At 43.4% G+C, this 12,985-nt stretch overlaps 1 protein-coding gene across 4 annotated transcripts in view; it reads right to left on the bottom strand.

Moving 5' to 3' along the window:
* Positions 1–4,561: 4,561 nt before the first annotated feature.
* The window catches only part of SEMA3F (semaphorin 3F), a 75,421-nt gene continuing 66,997 nt past the window's right edge, over positions 4,562–12,985 (bottom strand). For 2 of the 4 annotated variants that reach the window (XM_069968664.1, XM_069968666.1), the window contains 6 exons: positions 12,466–12,554; positions 11,854–11,895; positions 11,272–11,441; positions 11,076–11,143; positions 8,329–8,462; positions 4,562–6,100 (listed from right to left, as the gene is read on the bottom strand). In XM_069968664.1, coding sequence (XP_069824765.1) covers positions 5,699–6,100; positions 8,329–8,462; positions 11,076–11,143; positions 11,272–11,441; positions 11,854–11,895; positions 12,466–12,554 — 905 coding nt within the window. In that variant the 3' untranslated portion in view covers positions 4,562–5,698. The remainder of the gene's footprint in view (positions 6,101–8,328; positions 8,463–11,075; positions 11,144–11,271; positions 11,442–11,853; positions 11,896–12,465; positions 12,555–12,985) is intronic. The other 2 variants (XM_069968665.1, XM_069968667.1) reach the window with 1 other exon arrangement.

Raw genomic sequence — 12,985 nt, 5'->3', positions numbered from 1 at the left:
ACCTGGTGTATTTTTCAAATATTTATTATTCATCTTATGGACATCATGTTTCGAGGTCCCATAGACCTCTTTTTCTGACTTGAAATACCGGTCTATAGGAAAAACCTGGAAAAACCTGAATAAACTACAAGATTGAATTTACTGGGAATTCAAATTGAAGCCAGCATTTATTGGCACACAAATCAGTACTTTGTCATTTATTTGGTGCCTTACAAGATGCCAGTATGTCTATGTAGATTTTGATGCCAGTTGAAGAAGACATGACAGAGAGAAATATCAACCGCACACATTATTATTGTATTTTATCAATGCATTTCTAGGCAAAAAAAACAAAACAAAAAAAAACAGTATACAACACTTTCTTCTTTCTTCATGCATAGAGTGTACCCTATCGAAAAAGGTCATTTCTTACCGAAACGTACAGCAGTGATGATATACTGAAATGTTCAAAAATGAATACTTTTCCGTGTTGGAAACTGTTGAAATGCATCATTAAAATACAAAAATACTGACCAAAATCCCATAAATGAACCAAGAATGTTACAAAGCTCTCAACAGTGAAGCTATTTGTCTACCATCCAACCCCTACTCTTACTGCCAATGATCGAGCATCCATCGCAGTTCAAAACCTACCACGTGTCTCCAATTTTTCCCTCTATTTCTCTGTAAGGTGGGTTCACCCTGCATTTTTTGCAGTCAGTTTAATGTATCAATTTCTAAACGGTTACTATTAAAACGTACATAATGTAGTCAACCACGGTTTGATCAGTTATATCCATTTAAAATGGAAGTCAATGGGGGGGGGGGGGGAACGTATCCAAACAGATATCACACAATTGCATTTGATTTTCAATCCCCCCCTATAAAACGTATACGTTTTAACAGACTGGAAAAACACAGTGTGAACCTAGCCTAATGCGCTATGAAATATGAGTTTCCAACATCCAGTTTTACGAGTCTAGGGCCCAGGTCTTGAGGGAGAGGGTGCTCCGAATCATTTATTGCTACAGCACATGGACCCTGTGTAGAAATGTTCTACCCGTGGAGACATTATTTGCAGTATTTCAGGACTTGTTCTGTGATGAGGACATGTGGCAACATGCAGGAACAGCAGCACCATTACACTAAAAAATCCTTTGGAACTGTATCTGCTAATGATTGGTTACCGGCAGACCCAAAGAACATTGACCTTCCATCTTATTGTCTGCAGCTAAGTGGCTGGTTCTTTACACTGCTCACTGGATGCGACCCAGCCTCAGCTGGGACAAGAACAGCGCTCCTCACATATTCTTGTATCACTAAGAGATTAAGTTAAACACAAGTGGAAATCACAAAGGGGGACATTAACTACTGAGTCTAAAACGTGAGATTTTTGAACAGAGTATTTGTCTGTTTTTTACCCAGCCAAATAGGACTAATTTAACAAATGTTTCATAAATTTGTGAACAGAATATTCTCAGAATATTCACAAAAAAAATTGCGCAAACAAATTCACCTGGTACTGTCCAGACGTAAGCCTGCATTAGTTTGTCGGACTTTTTAAAAAGTCGCAAACGATAAACTTGGAGCAAATCCCAGACCCATGGGGAGAAACATCAGCTCAGTGGCTTACTTCTGGAGAAATAAGGTGAATATTTGGCAGACTCTTCCTCCAGGGACAATCACTGAAACCACAGCAAAATTCAATCATCCTGCAGAGCGCGCTGACAGGCAGAGAGCGGTGACTAGATACAGGTAGGAAGCTGCCCAGATGACTACTTCCCTGCCCGTTTCTGTCATGCGCCCGGAGAATAAAACTCTTTTCTCTGGTATAAAGCTCCCTCAAAAGCCGCGGCCGGTACGTGCTGCGGCTGCTGCAGGAGCTTCATACAGCGCTCCTGGGAACCATAGATTGGTTAACTTTAACGCAGAATAATCCGGCAAAAAGCCGCAGTAGGCTGCAGTCTTAGAGCTAAACTAGGGGCCACCTTTAAAAGCCAAATATCAGCCAGTTTAAAAATGCCAACGATCAGCTGAGGAGCGGGAAAACGCTAACCACATCTTTTGGGCAGGACTAAAAATCATTGTTACCAATAGCAATGTATTTAATGAGTCTACGAACAATACAAGAATATGTTGTGTGGCCTGACCACACTATTAATTGAGCTCCGTAAAGGCACTGCAAGCGATCACAGATCTCACTGATCATCACTCATTTACGGCCACATATTGTTCAGTCTAAAAGGACCTTAGGGTACAAACCCACTTGACGTATTTGCTGCGTGAATCAGTCTTAAAAATAAGCAGGCAAAACGCAGGTTGGCATTATACAATTGTTCTGCGTTAAAATACACAATTGCGTATTTTTGAAGCGTGAAGCTACATGCGTTTTTCGCACAGGTTGTTAACAACTGATGCTTTGCTAACAACAAGCTTCACGCTTCAAAAATACACGATTGCGTATTTTAACGCAGAACAATTGTATAAAGCCAACCTGCGTTTTGCCTGCTTATTTTTAAGACTGATTCACGCAGCAAATACGTCAAGTGGGTTTGTACCCTTAGAGTGGATTCAAAAGGAATGGGACATGCTGCAACCACATCCGACTTTGGCTCAAAAAGCTGCAGTGGCAGTTTAAAAAAAAAAAGAAACGAAAAAAAAAAAGCTCATTCTGGTGGTGGCTTTGCAGCCCAGTTCCACTGCAGTGAATGGAGATGAACTGCAATAATACACACAACCAGGTGTGAGCGACAGGGTTGGTGTTGTTTCTATAAAAAAATATAAAAAAAAGTAGCTGTGCTTTCTCTAATCCTGGATAACCCCTTTAATGTCACAGGTGGTACAAATCATATTTCCTAACCTGCTCAGGGGCACAGATGTTAAGATTCTTCATGATTTTTGTAAAACGTATTAGGGTAGGGTCAGACATGTACAGACTCCTCACCTAGATGGTGCATAATGGAAACTATAAAGGCAGTTTTGTTACGAACCTGGGTGAAAACAGCCAAAATCTAGCTGTGTAGGGGAAATGACCAGAGCGCAATGAATTGGGCAGAACATTTTCAGAAGAATGGATACAGCATAGAAGTAAAGCGAACAAAAGATGCAGAATAGTCTGTCCATCCACAAGGGCACAAGTCACAATACTCAAGCACTGTTCAGGCCTACTTCAGACCACATGGAAATCCACACAGGAGGCAAGACAACCTTTATTAACATAATTGCTAATCATTGGCCTTGGTTGAGGACAAAATAGTGTCCAGTGGCCAAGTGTAAAAGTCAGCTAGTTGCAGTGTATTGCTGCAGGTAATGGCTATCAGCCTTACGTCAGATTTGGAGAATTGTTCTGCAGCTGTATTTTTTTGACCCATCAATCATTTAATGCCGTTACATGGTACAGAGAGGTTTTTCTATCGTAATTACGGAGCGACACTTGCCCTTTTTTCTATAGCTAGCTTAAAAAAGGTCATATTCTCTGGAAGCAAGCAAACTAGGTCATCACCCTTTATCTGCCACTTTCACTGCTGACCTGTGGTCTTCAAAGCGCTTCAAGTGGCTTCTATAGCTCAGTGATACCCATACATAATTTCCCCTTTTTAAATGCACAGATCCGCACCAAAGAATGGCAAAATGCACTTAAATAGACTTTGTACCATTTTTGAAGCTCCGACTGATTTCACTTGAAGAGATAAGCACTGGATTTCTTTGAAAAATCAGCTATGTTGTACTAAAAGCAGCATGCAGATTTTTTCAGTGTTGTGAAATATACTTCCCGTGTGAGCCTGTTTTCAGGAAGAAAAAAATTATTTTATGGACACTTAAATAGGCAGAATTCAGCCATGTTAATGCAAACATGCAACTGTGCAAAGTATTAGCTCAGGACAATTTTTGAGTTTCAGGATGTAAACAATGTTCATATGCAGTAAGTAAGCAGATGCCTTGAAGAAGAATACTACAAGAGTGCAGATCTTTCAATGCACTGTGATGGACTGGTGAGGGTTACATGGTAATAAAGCATTTCTCGACATTTCTCTTAATTGATATTTTATGTACAAAGATGCCAGACACCATAGCATTACCCTTCCTCCTTGCCGTAAGGCAGCCACAAGCACAACTGCCCCTCAGTCACCATGTATACAACTGGTCAGTGTTTACTGTACAGGTGGTAATCCACATGAGAGATTTCCCTGCACGTTTTAGGCTTAAACGCAGGAAGAAACAATCCGAATTTACATTTATTTACAGACAATCAATATCTCCACATAGCAGGGAAGGTGACGGACAGCATCAGCAATGGAAGTCCTAGTCATGCCCTGACTTCTACCAAACTGTTGTCACATGTATGAGCTTCATAGTACACAAGTAAACCACAGTGCTCCCCAATACAGATATCAGGGCAGGAGGCTCCTCATTTTTAAGGAGCATAATAGTGAGAGAACCAGAGATGTCCTAGCTGCTCCTTATACAGATGCCTCAGGCCCATTATGTAATCCGCCTTTTACTGGTCTCATCCCATCTACAACCAAAACAGATATTGTGATAGGGCAACAAATCTGACCGTGCAAGGGTAAGGTCACCTGTTTCCTAATACAAGTCATTAAGACACAGACCTCTATCTTGTTCTTAATACCAAGGACACCTGGTGAACCCTTACACAGATCTCAGGACATAGTAACCCATCTTCCTAATATTTTGATAACCAATGTCACCTTGCATTGGTTAGGACCCCATTTCTTTTTTACAGAGTCCCATAAAAGATGATTATATATAATCACTGTATAGATTGTCTCTTACCATTGACCTTTCAACCCATCCATTAGGTTTATATATTACATTTACTCATAGAAAACTGCTAAATGTACCGACCAAAAACAAACAAAAAAACGGAAGACTTTAAGGAAGCCAAGTGTGACAATGTGCTCCCATGAGCACCATTCTAGCTCCTCCCACAGAGACAACTGTCCAACCCTGACCGTGAATCCTTCAGAATAAGGCGCAGCACTCTCCTATGCAGAGATGACATGTGTAGCATGTAAGCACAAGGGCAGATCGTGGAAGCTTCAAGAACTGATCAGACTGTACATGAAATAAAATAATGGAAGCTTGTTTGACACACTGAGTCACTAGGCAGGACGATGAACGTCTCTGGTGCTGCATAATGGTCAGTGAAGTTCAGCTAAATATATGTACAGTAACAGCAGAGAGGCGGTGCAACCAGAGCGTCTGTCAATGACTATCAGCGCAGGAACGGACTGCAGGAGCAGCTGGACATCCCAGGGCAGTGGTAGTGGAGTAACACTTAGCTTGCTGTGTAGTGGTCATAAGATGAAGAAATGCTATTCTGTAGTCTGATCAAGAAAGGTGCAATGTGCAGCCATGCACCAAGGCTGCAATGTTCTGCAGGCCATCCAGCACGTTTTGCAATAATGAAATTGTTCACATGCGAAACTGTCAATATCAAATCGCCCAGAGCAAGGCAAACCGCCTCTCATCCAAAATGGGAACTTCTGCATCCCCCAATAAATAAATTCTGAGGGACCCGGAAAGGCAACTCCTCTGACGTTCTTTACATATAGATATTTATATATTTATATATTTATAGTTTGACTTATTTTAAAAAAATGTTTGGGTAAAAATAAAATAGGGGCTAGTCTGAGGGAGATGTGATGTGTGGGGTCAGGTGGCTGAAAGAAAGTCCTACAGCAGCAAGCATTCCCCCTCATGTCTGCAGCTCCTTTGTGGGTGGGTGGTTTCGTCGATTCCTTGCCCGTTTCTGGTCCTGAAGGTCTTTGGCATCACTGTGAATGGAGCCCGATGGGCGCCAGTATCCTTGGCAGTATTGGTTGATGAGTCCCATCTCAGGCTGGGAGAGAAGCTGGACAAGATCATCGTAGGCTCCTGGTGGCCCCGCAGGGTGAGTTGCTAAAGCAGCTGGTGCTTCAGGTTGAAGGAGAGCAGCAGTGACGGCCTCGGCGCTCAAGACATGAAGTCGGACACGCATTACAGTGTGCTTGAAGTTGTTCTCAGTGGCTGTGCAATGGTAGACACCGGCATCAGACAACTGTAGTGACCGGATGAGGAGACCTTGTTCAGTCTTCAAGAACCGTCCCTCTGAGCGAAGCTGTAAAAGCAGAACACATTTGTATTACTTGATAGGTATCCCATCTACTATAAATAAACATTGTACAAATTCTCTGCATTATGCCAAAAAATTTAGAAAACAAAACAGCTATTGCACAAACCTATCTGGTAATTTTCTACAATGTACCCATCTGGAATCCCAGTGTTTAGGTGCATTGACAAGAATGGATAAAATTATACCTACTACTCAGTGAGAAAAGGACTAGGTCTCTGAATGTACACAACATTGTTGTGATCCTAAATATGGTGAAGAATTTAAAGGGATTATCCGGCATTTCAAAAACATGGCCACTTTCTTCTAGAGACAGCACCATGCTTGTCTCCATTTCAGGTGTGATTTGCACTTAAGCTCCATTCACTTTAATGGAACAGTGTTACAAAACTTGCGCCCAAACTAGAGACAAGAGTGGTGCTGTCTCTGGGAGAAAGAGGCCATGTTTTTGTAGCGCTGGATAACTCCCTTTAAACACAAAGGGTAGGAAATGTATCGCTTGTGCCTTTTTCACTCCACTTTTTGAGCATGCAGTTTTTCCCTTGCTTACCGTTTAAGACTATGTTCACACTATGTATATGTCCGGCCGCATATTTTTCACGGCCGGACATATACGTGTAAAACTCCGGCCGGGATTTACAATTGCGGCCGGCTACGTACGGTCCGCGAACTTACGCCCGTAAGCTACGTACACTTCCCGAGCGGCGTACATAGCGATCTGACAGCGGTCTTTTACTTGGATATCTTCGGCTAGCCCCGGACACCCCACAGAACCTTTTGGATCGGCAAATCAAAGTGCAAAAATGAAGAAATCACCACTCCGTACGGGACCGCATGTTACGCTACGGGCGAAAGTTACAGCATTTCCGTCCCGAAACAATGGTCTGGTTCATTTTTTACGGCGCCGCATACGATCCGGGCGTAAGTTCTTACGTAGTGTGAACTGTGCAGCCATACATCGTATACTTTCCATTGTACGCAAACTACGTAAATCTCCGGCCGCTTATTCACGGAGCGCGCTACGGCCGGAAACTTACGTAGTGTGAGCCTAGCCTTAGGCTGGGTTCACACAGTATATTTCAGGCAGTATTTGGTCCTTATGGCAACCAAAACCAGGAGTGGATTGAAAACACAGACAGGCTATGTCCACATAATGTTGTAATTAAGTGGATGGCCGTCATTTAATGGCAAATATTTGCTGTTATATTGAAATAATGGCAGTTATTTACTGTTATATGGCGGCCATCCACTCAATTTCACCACTGTGTGAACAGAACCTTTCTGTGTTTTCAATCCACTCCTGGTTTTGATTGCCATGAGGACCAAATACTGCCTGAAATATACTGTGTGTGAACCCAGCCTCACAATGTATGATCAATTTGCTGCATTTTCCAATGCACTTTGCAATTGCTCACAAATTCAGCAACTTTTGGTCCCAAATAAGTGTATATAAAACAATGCTGCCGGCCCCTTTTAGCAAAAATAAAAAACAAAAACAAAAAAAAACTAAATAAATTAAAAAAACCATACACAACCTTTTACGGAAGCCATGCCCCTTTGTCGGATGAGTACAGTATCATAAATGAGGTGCAGGTCACTTTTTTCCATCACAAATTGTGGCAGAATTCTGGCACATCTGCAATAGTGTATTTGTGTCTGTATCCATGTCCAATAGATAAACAGAGAACAGTCACCTCACTGCCCCTTTTGAAACCTAAAGACACCGTACAAAGGATATTGAATATTCTCCTCTTTGTGGACATCTTTGAGAACTATTTTCCCCAGCATAACAGCAGGAGTTCAGTAAAAAAAATCCTTAGTAATCCGGGTAAGGGGGGGGGGGGGGGACTTTTAACTCTAGCTATTACACCAAGAAATTTTCGTCCCTAATGGCCAATAATCAGCCAAATACGGACGATAATCATTTGGTGTAATAGGGCCTTAAGTAATGACCAAGGGTTTTATTGGAAAGACCTGCCATGATGTACAGTGTTCCATGTTTGATATGCTCCAAGATTTGTTAATAAAACAGTTTTGTAAGTCCTACTATAACTTTGGATCCTTATTTGTTTGTATGAACTTGATTAAAAAGCTGTAAAAAAAAGTTCCTTAACTAAAAGGAATAAGCTATATTTATATGAAACTGGAAAACTGTGATGGCTGCGGTTACAGTGTTCTGCTGGGGCCATAACTATCATCGCTCTAGAGACTCTTACCTCTTTTTTGCGCTCGGAGTTGTCTTTCTGCAGGATCCACTTGATGGAGGCCTGGGGAGAGCGTGCCTGACATTCCAGGAAGGCAGAGCTTCCCTCCACCCCGTACTGTGCGGCATCCATCCCATTCTTATTTGCTGTAGAAGTTGTTCATGTGTTAATGTGCTTAAAATTTCGTATAAAGCAGAGTAAATAACGGAGTAGAAAATGGGTTTATATTCTGTATTCACCAGTCAGTTGGTGGAATCATGGTCCCTATTACTTATTGTTTACCGATCCTGAGTTACTTCCTGAATTATACTCCACAGCTGCTCTCCCCATCATGTTAGTTGTTACTGAATGCCGGTAATCTTGTGGATAACTTCCCCCCACCTGAGGTGACAAGGTAGCAGACAGTATGTCCTGCACCAGAAGACATTTTCCATAATATAAAATATCTGGCAAAAACTATGTGCAGACACTGAAAAGGCAGAGAATGGTGGGAGATCACAGCTCCATAGTCTGCAGAATAGTAAGTGAAGCTCTAGAATAAAATACAGGATTTAGCAAATGATACATTACCGTTCCTGTAATGATCTACACAGTGACCCCACCAGCAGAATGCTATTAAGTGACCTTCTGGAGTATAATATAGACTGGTTCTAGTGGCTCTGTGATAAAGTGCCAATGCAGCATGTGGACTGCAGATGCTCTACTGCAGGGGTCCCCAAACTTTTCACACAGGGGACCAGTTCACTGTCCCTAAAACCGTTGGTGGGCCGGACTATAATCAAGTCCCAGTGCAAAATACCACAACCCCCCCCCCTCCAAAGTAAAAGCATCCCCCTTTCTTTCCACCCCTCACCCAGCCCCCACTCAACCCCTCACTCCCCCCTCAACCAGCCTCCCCCCACTCCCCCTTCATCCCCTTAACCAGCCCCCCCTTAACCAGCCCACTCACCCCACTTCACCCCCTCAAGCAGCACTTAAGCAGCTATGTGGGTTACCCCCTGTATGTAGGATCCACTGCTGTGCCCCATATAGTAATCTTGTCCCCTGTATTGTCCTGCATATACTAATAATGTGTCCCTGCATTGTCTCTCATATAGTAATAATGCTCCCTGTTGTGCTCTCTATATAGTAATAATGTCCCCCTGCAATGTCCCCCATATAGTAATAATGTCCCCCTGCAATGTCCCCCATATAGTTATATTGTCCCCCTGCAATGTCCCCCATATAGTTATATTGTCCCCCTGCAATGTCCCCCATATAGTTATATTGCCCCCCTGCATTGTCCCCCATATATATTGTCCCCATATAGTTATATTGTCCCCCTGCAATGTCTCCCATATAGTTATATTGTCCCCCTACAATTTCCCCCATATATATTGTCCCCCTGCAATGTCCCCCATAAATATTATCCCCCTGCAATGTCCCCCATATAGTTATAATGTCCCACTGGCATTGCTACAAAAAAAAAAAAAAAAATTATACTCACCTAATACGGTCTTCATCTCTCCTGGCCTCTTCTCTCCTCTTCAGCCGCCGGAGGGATTCCCCAGCAGGTGCAGCGACGTCATCACTGCCCCTGCCGGAGGATCCCTCAGAGATCATTTCCAGGTTACATCTGGGGCAGGGGGATTGGTGGTCCGTGCGGCGCCGAGGAGGCAGGCGGCAGGGCAGACATCTCACAATGCTCCAGGATCTGCGGTCCGTTGCACATCTCAGCCCCCCCCCCCGGAGGGCAGTGCAATGGACCGCAGATCCCGGAGCAGTGTGAGATGTCTGCCCTGTAGCCTGCCTCCTCGACGCCGCACGGACCACCAACCCCCCGCCCCGGGTGTAACCTGGGAACGATCTCTGAGGGATCCTCCGGCAGGAGCAGTGATGACGTTGCTGCACCTGCTGGGGGATCCCTCCAGCGACTGACAGGAGGAATTCTGAAAGTGCAAGGGGCCCGGCCCGCCCGGGGATAACGTCGGCAGCAGTGTGGAAGTGTGGCAGGGGGGGGCGGATGAATAGCCTCGGGGGGCCGCATGCAGCCCGCGGGCCGTAGTTTGGGGACCCCTGCTCTACTGATTTGACATTAGTTTGCAGAATCACCCTAAAATTAATTTGTAAATTTAGTATTTAGGCTGTAGCTCAGGATCAGAGCAAATAAGTGATGTGGTCTATGTACACATTACCAGCAGAATACAAATTTTAACTCATGATAAGTAAACTAAAAGGGAACTCCTTGCTAAAAAAACAACTTCCAAATGATGGAATTAGGGTTCCCCCGACACTCTTCATATAGTCTAACAGTTCCCCCCCCCAGCTCCTCTGATGTTTTCCGCTTGTGTTGTATCTCTTGCTGTTCCTCTTCCACTGCACTGCTATCAGACTATATTTACCAGTAGTCTTTGAGGTACACCCTCTCCATAAACCTGCCCCCTCCTAGGCTCTTCCACCCATGTCCTGCCCCCTCAGTCTGCTCTGCAAAAAAAACTAAAACGTGAGACAGTGGTCACATGATCTGTCTCCTGAGGGGGGCAGCAGAGTGGATTGCAGGGAAGCCAGTTTTCTTCACTTCCTGGATGTCAATCAACTACCAGTGCACCAGAACTGCGCAGACACAGTAAAGCATTATGCAAACCCATCTATGTAACTTTCAATTTTTTTTCAATCGACTTTAATACTTTATTGGCAGGCTGGTCTGATTTATGGGGGAAAGCATACCCATTCTGACTTTATGTTTAAGAGCTCACAGGATAACATTGTTTCAGTCTTACCATTAGAGTTGTACCCACGGCACTGCCTCATGGGATTACCGTGTCTGACATCCTGACGCCGACTTCGCCTGTGAAACATAGAACAGAGAAAAGGAGAACAGAAGAGGAGATGACAGAGGACCGATGTTAGATAGGGCTGTGGTGTGAATTTGTAGTATATGTGAAGGTTTCTCTATTAATTAAACCCAGGCCTCACCCCTCTGCGTACCGCTTGGAGGACGCCGAATAGCGCGAACACGTTTTCCCATCCCAGGCACAGTAAGGGTCTCTAGCCAGACAGCAATCAGCGCATGCTTCTCCGTACACATCACAACGATGGAGGGCAAGATGTGTCACCCCAGACACGGATGAGACATACAACTGTTGCTGTAATGAGAAAGCTATTTATTTGGATAAAACTTACCACAAGAACTGACAGATTTAGAGCATTAGGGCAATCCTAACCTGCTGATAGATTTTATTAGGGCAGTGGACAGGAAGGCTGTGTAAACACACCTTTATTATGTCTGTGCGCTGATGTGTTATTGAGTAAGGTAATATTCATCCAGTGCTCTGCAATGAACAGCAGCATAAAGTGACATCACTGCAGAGCATCCGCTGAATATTCATCAGTAATTGTTCAACAGGAGCCAGTAGGCGGACGCATCGGCCCCCTTACTTACATACAGTAGTTACAAAAGTAACTTAGGTGTGTGCTGCCAGATTGCCAGATTGCCTTTAACAATGACAGCCAACACTATGAATATGATACCACTGAAAAATGATATGATGCACTTACTCGTTTTGAGGAGATTTTCATGGATTTGATGGGTGCGGGTACCTAAGAGAAGAGACACAGTTATCCAAGAGAGCAAGACACACATTATATACATTGTAAAAACATAGGGCTAGATTTATCAATCTGTATGAAACAAAAACTGCAATTTGCTCATAGAAATCAGTTAAGCTCAGCTTTCAGTTTACCAAAGCACTTTATGATAGGAAAGCTGAGCTGTGATTGGTTCCTAGGGCAAATTCCATCAGTTATTGCTTTACAGAGATTGATCAAATGGGCCATAGTATTTAGTACAGGAACAGTTAGAGGATTGTAATTTCAGCAATTTATTGATTATTATTATGGAGGAGAAGGGGTGTATGGATTCAATGTCTAACTCCGGAAACATTTATTAGCGGAAAATACAACATGTACATATATAACAAGGAGTCGACAGGAAGAGCAGTATGTGGGAACCCAGAGTTCTGTCACTGAACAGCTTGCTGCAACATAAACTATGCTCTGCTACATCTTTATCTACCATGCTATGACGGTAGCTTGGTGTTCCCACATGTAATATGCAGAAACAACAAGCAATAACGGTCCCCAGAGAGGATAGATTAAATATGCTTGCACCTTAAATACTTCCACCTCCTCCAAGATGAGCTCCTCTGTCTCCAAGTCGTCTTTTGGAAGCACAATCACTTTCTGCACTGTGCCCTGATCTTTGAAAAATAAAATAAATAAATTAACAAATACATGTAAAAGATAACAAATACATGTAAAAGATTACAGGGACATTACAGTGAAGATTATATGATTGTGGGGGGTAGGCGTATACCCCCATCATCCCTTGCACGTGATGCCCAATAGCTGCACTATGTCGCTGCAACATCAGTGACACTGTGCAGCCATTAGATATCACTGGCAGGCGTGGTTTTGCCTGCATGCGATGATCGGGATATACGTCAGTCTCCTTTCAGTCTCAGGAGACTTAAGGTCCTATTACACTAAAGGATTATCAGCCTCACTTTATCAATTACTGACCATTCAGGCCGATAATAGCTTAGTGTAACAGTGCGCGTTGAAAGGCAACTATCAGCCAACAGGCACAGTGTCGGGTGATCGGGGTCTTTCAAAATGCTGATAGATCATG

The sequence above is a fragment of the Dendropsophus ebraccatus genome, chromosome 4 (genome assembly GCF_027789765.1).
Source record: "Dendropsophus ebraccatus isolate aDenEbr1 chromosome 4, aDenEbr1.pat, whole genome shotgun sequence".
NCBI lineage: Eukaryota > Metazoa > Chordata > Amphibia > Anura > Hylidae > Dendropsophus > Dendropsophus ebraccatus.
This window is presented reverse-complemented; position numbering and strand designations above follow the sequence as displayed.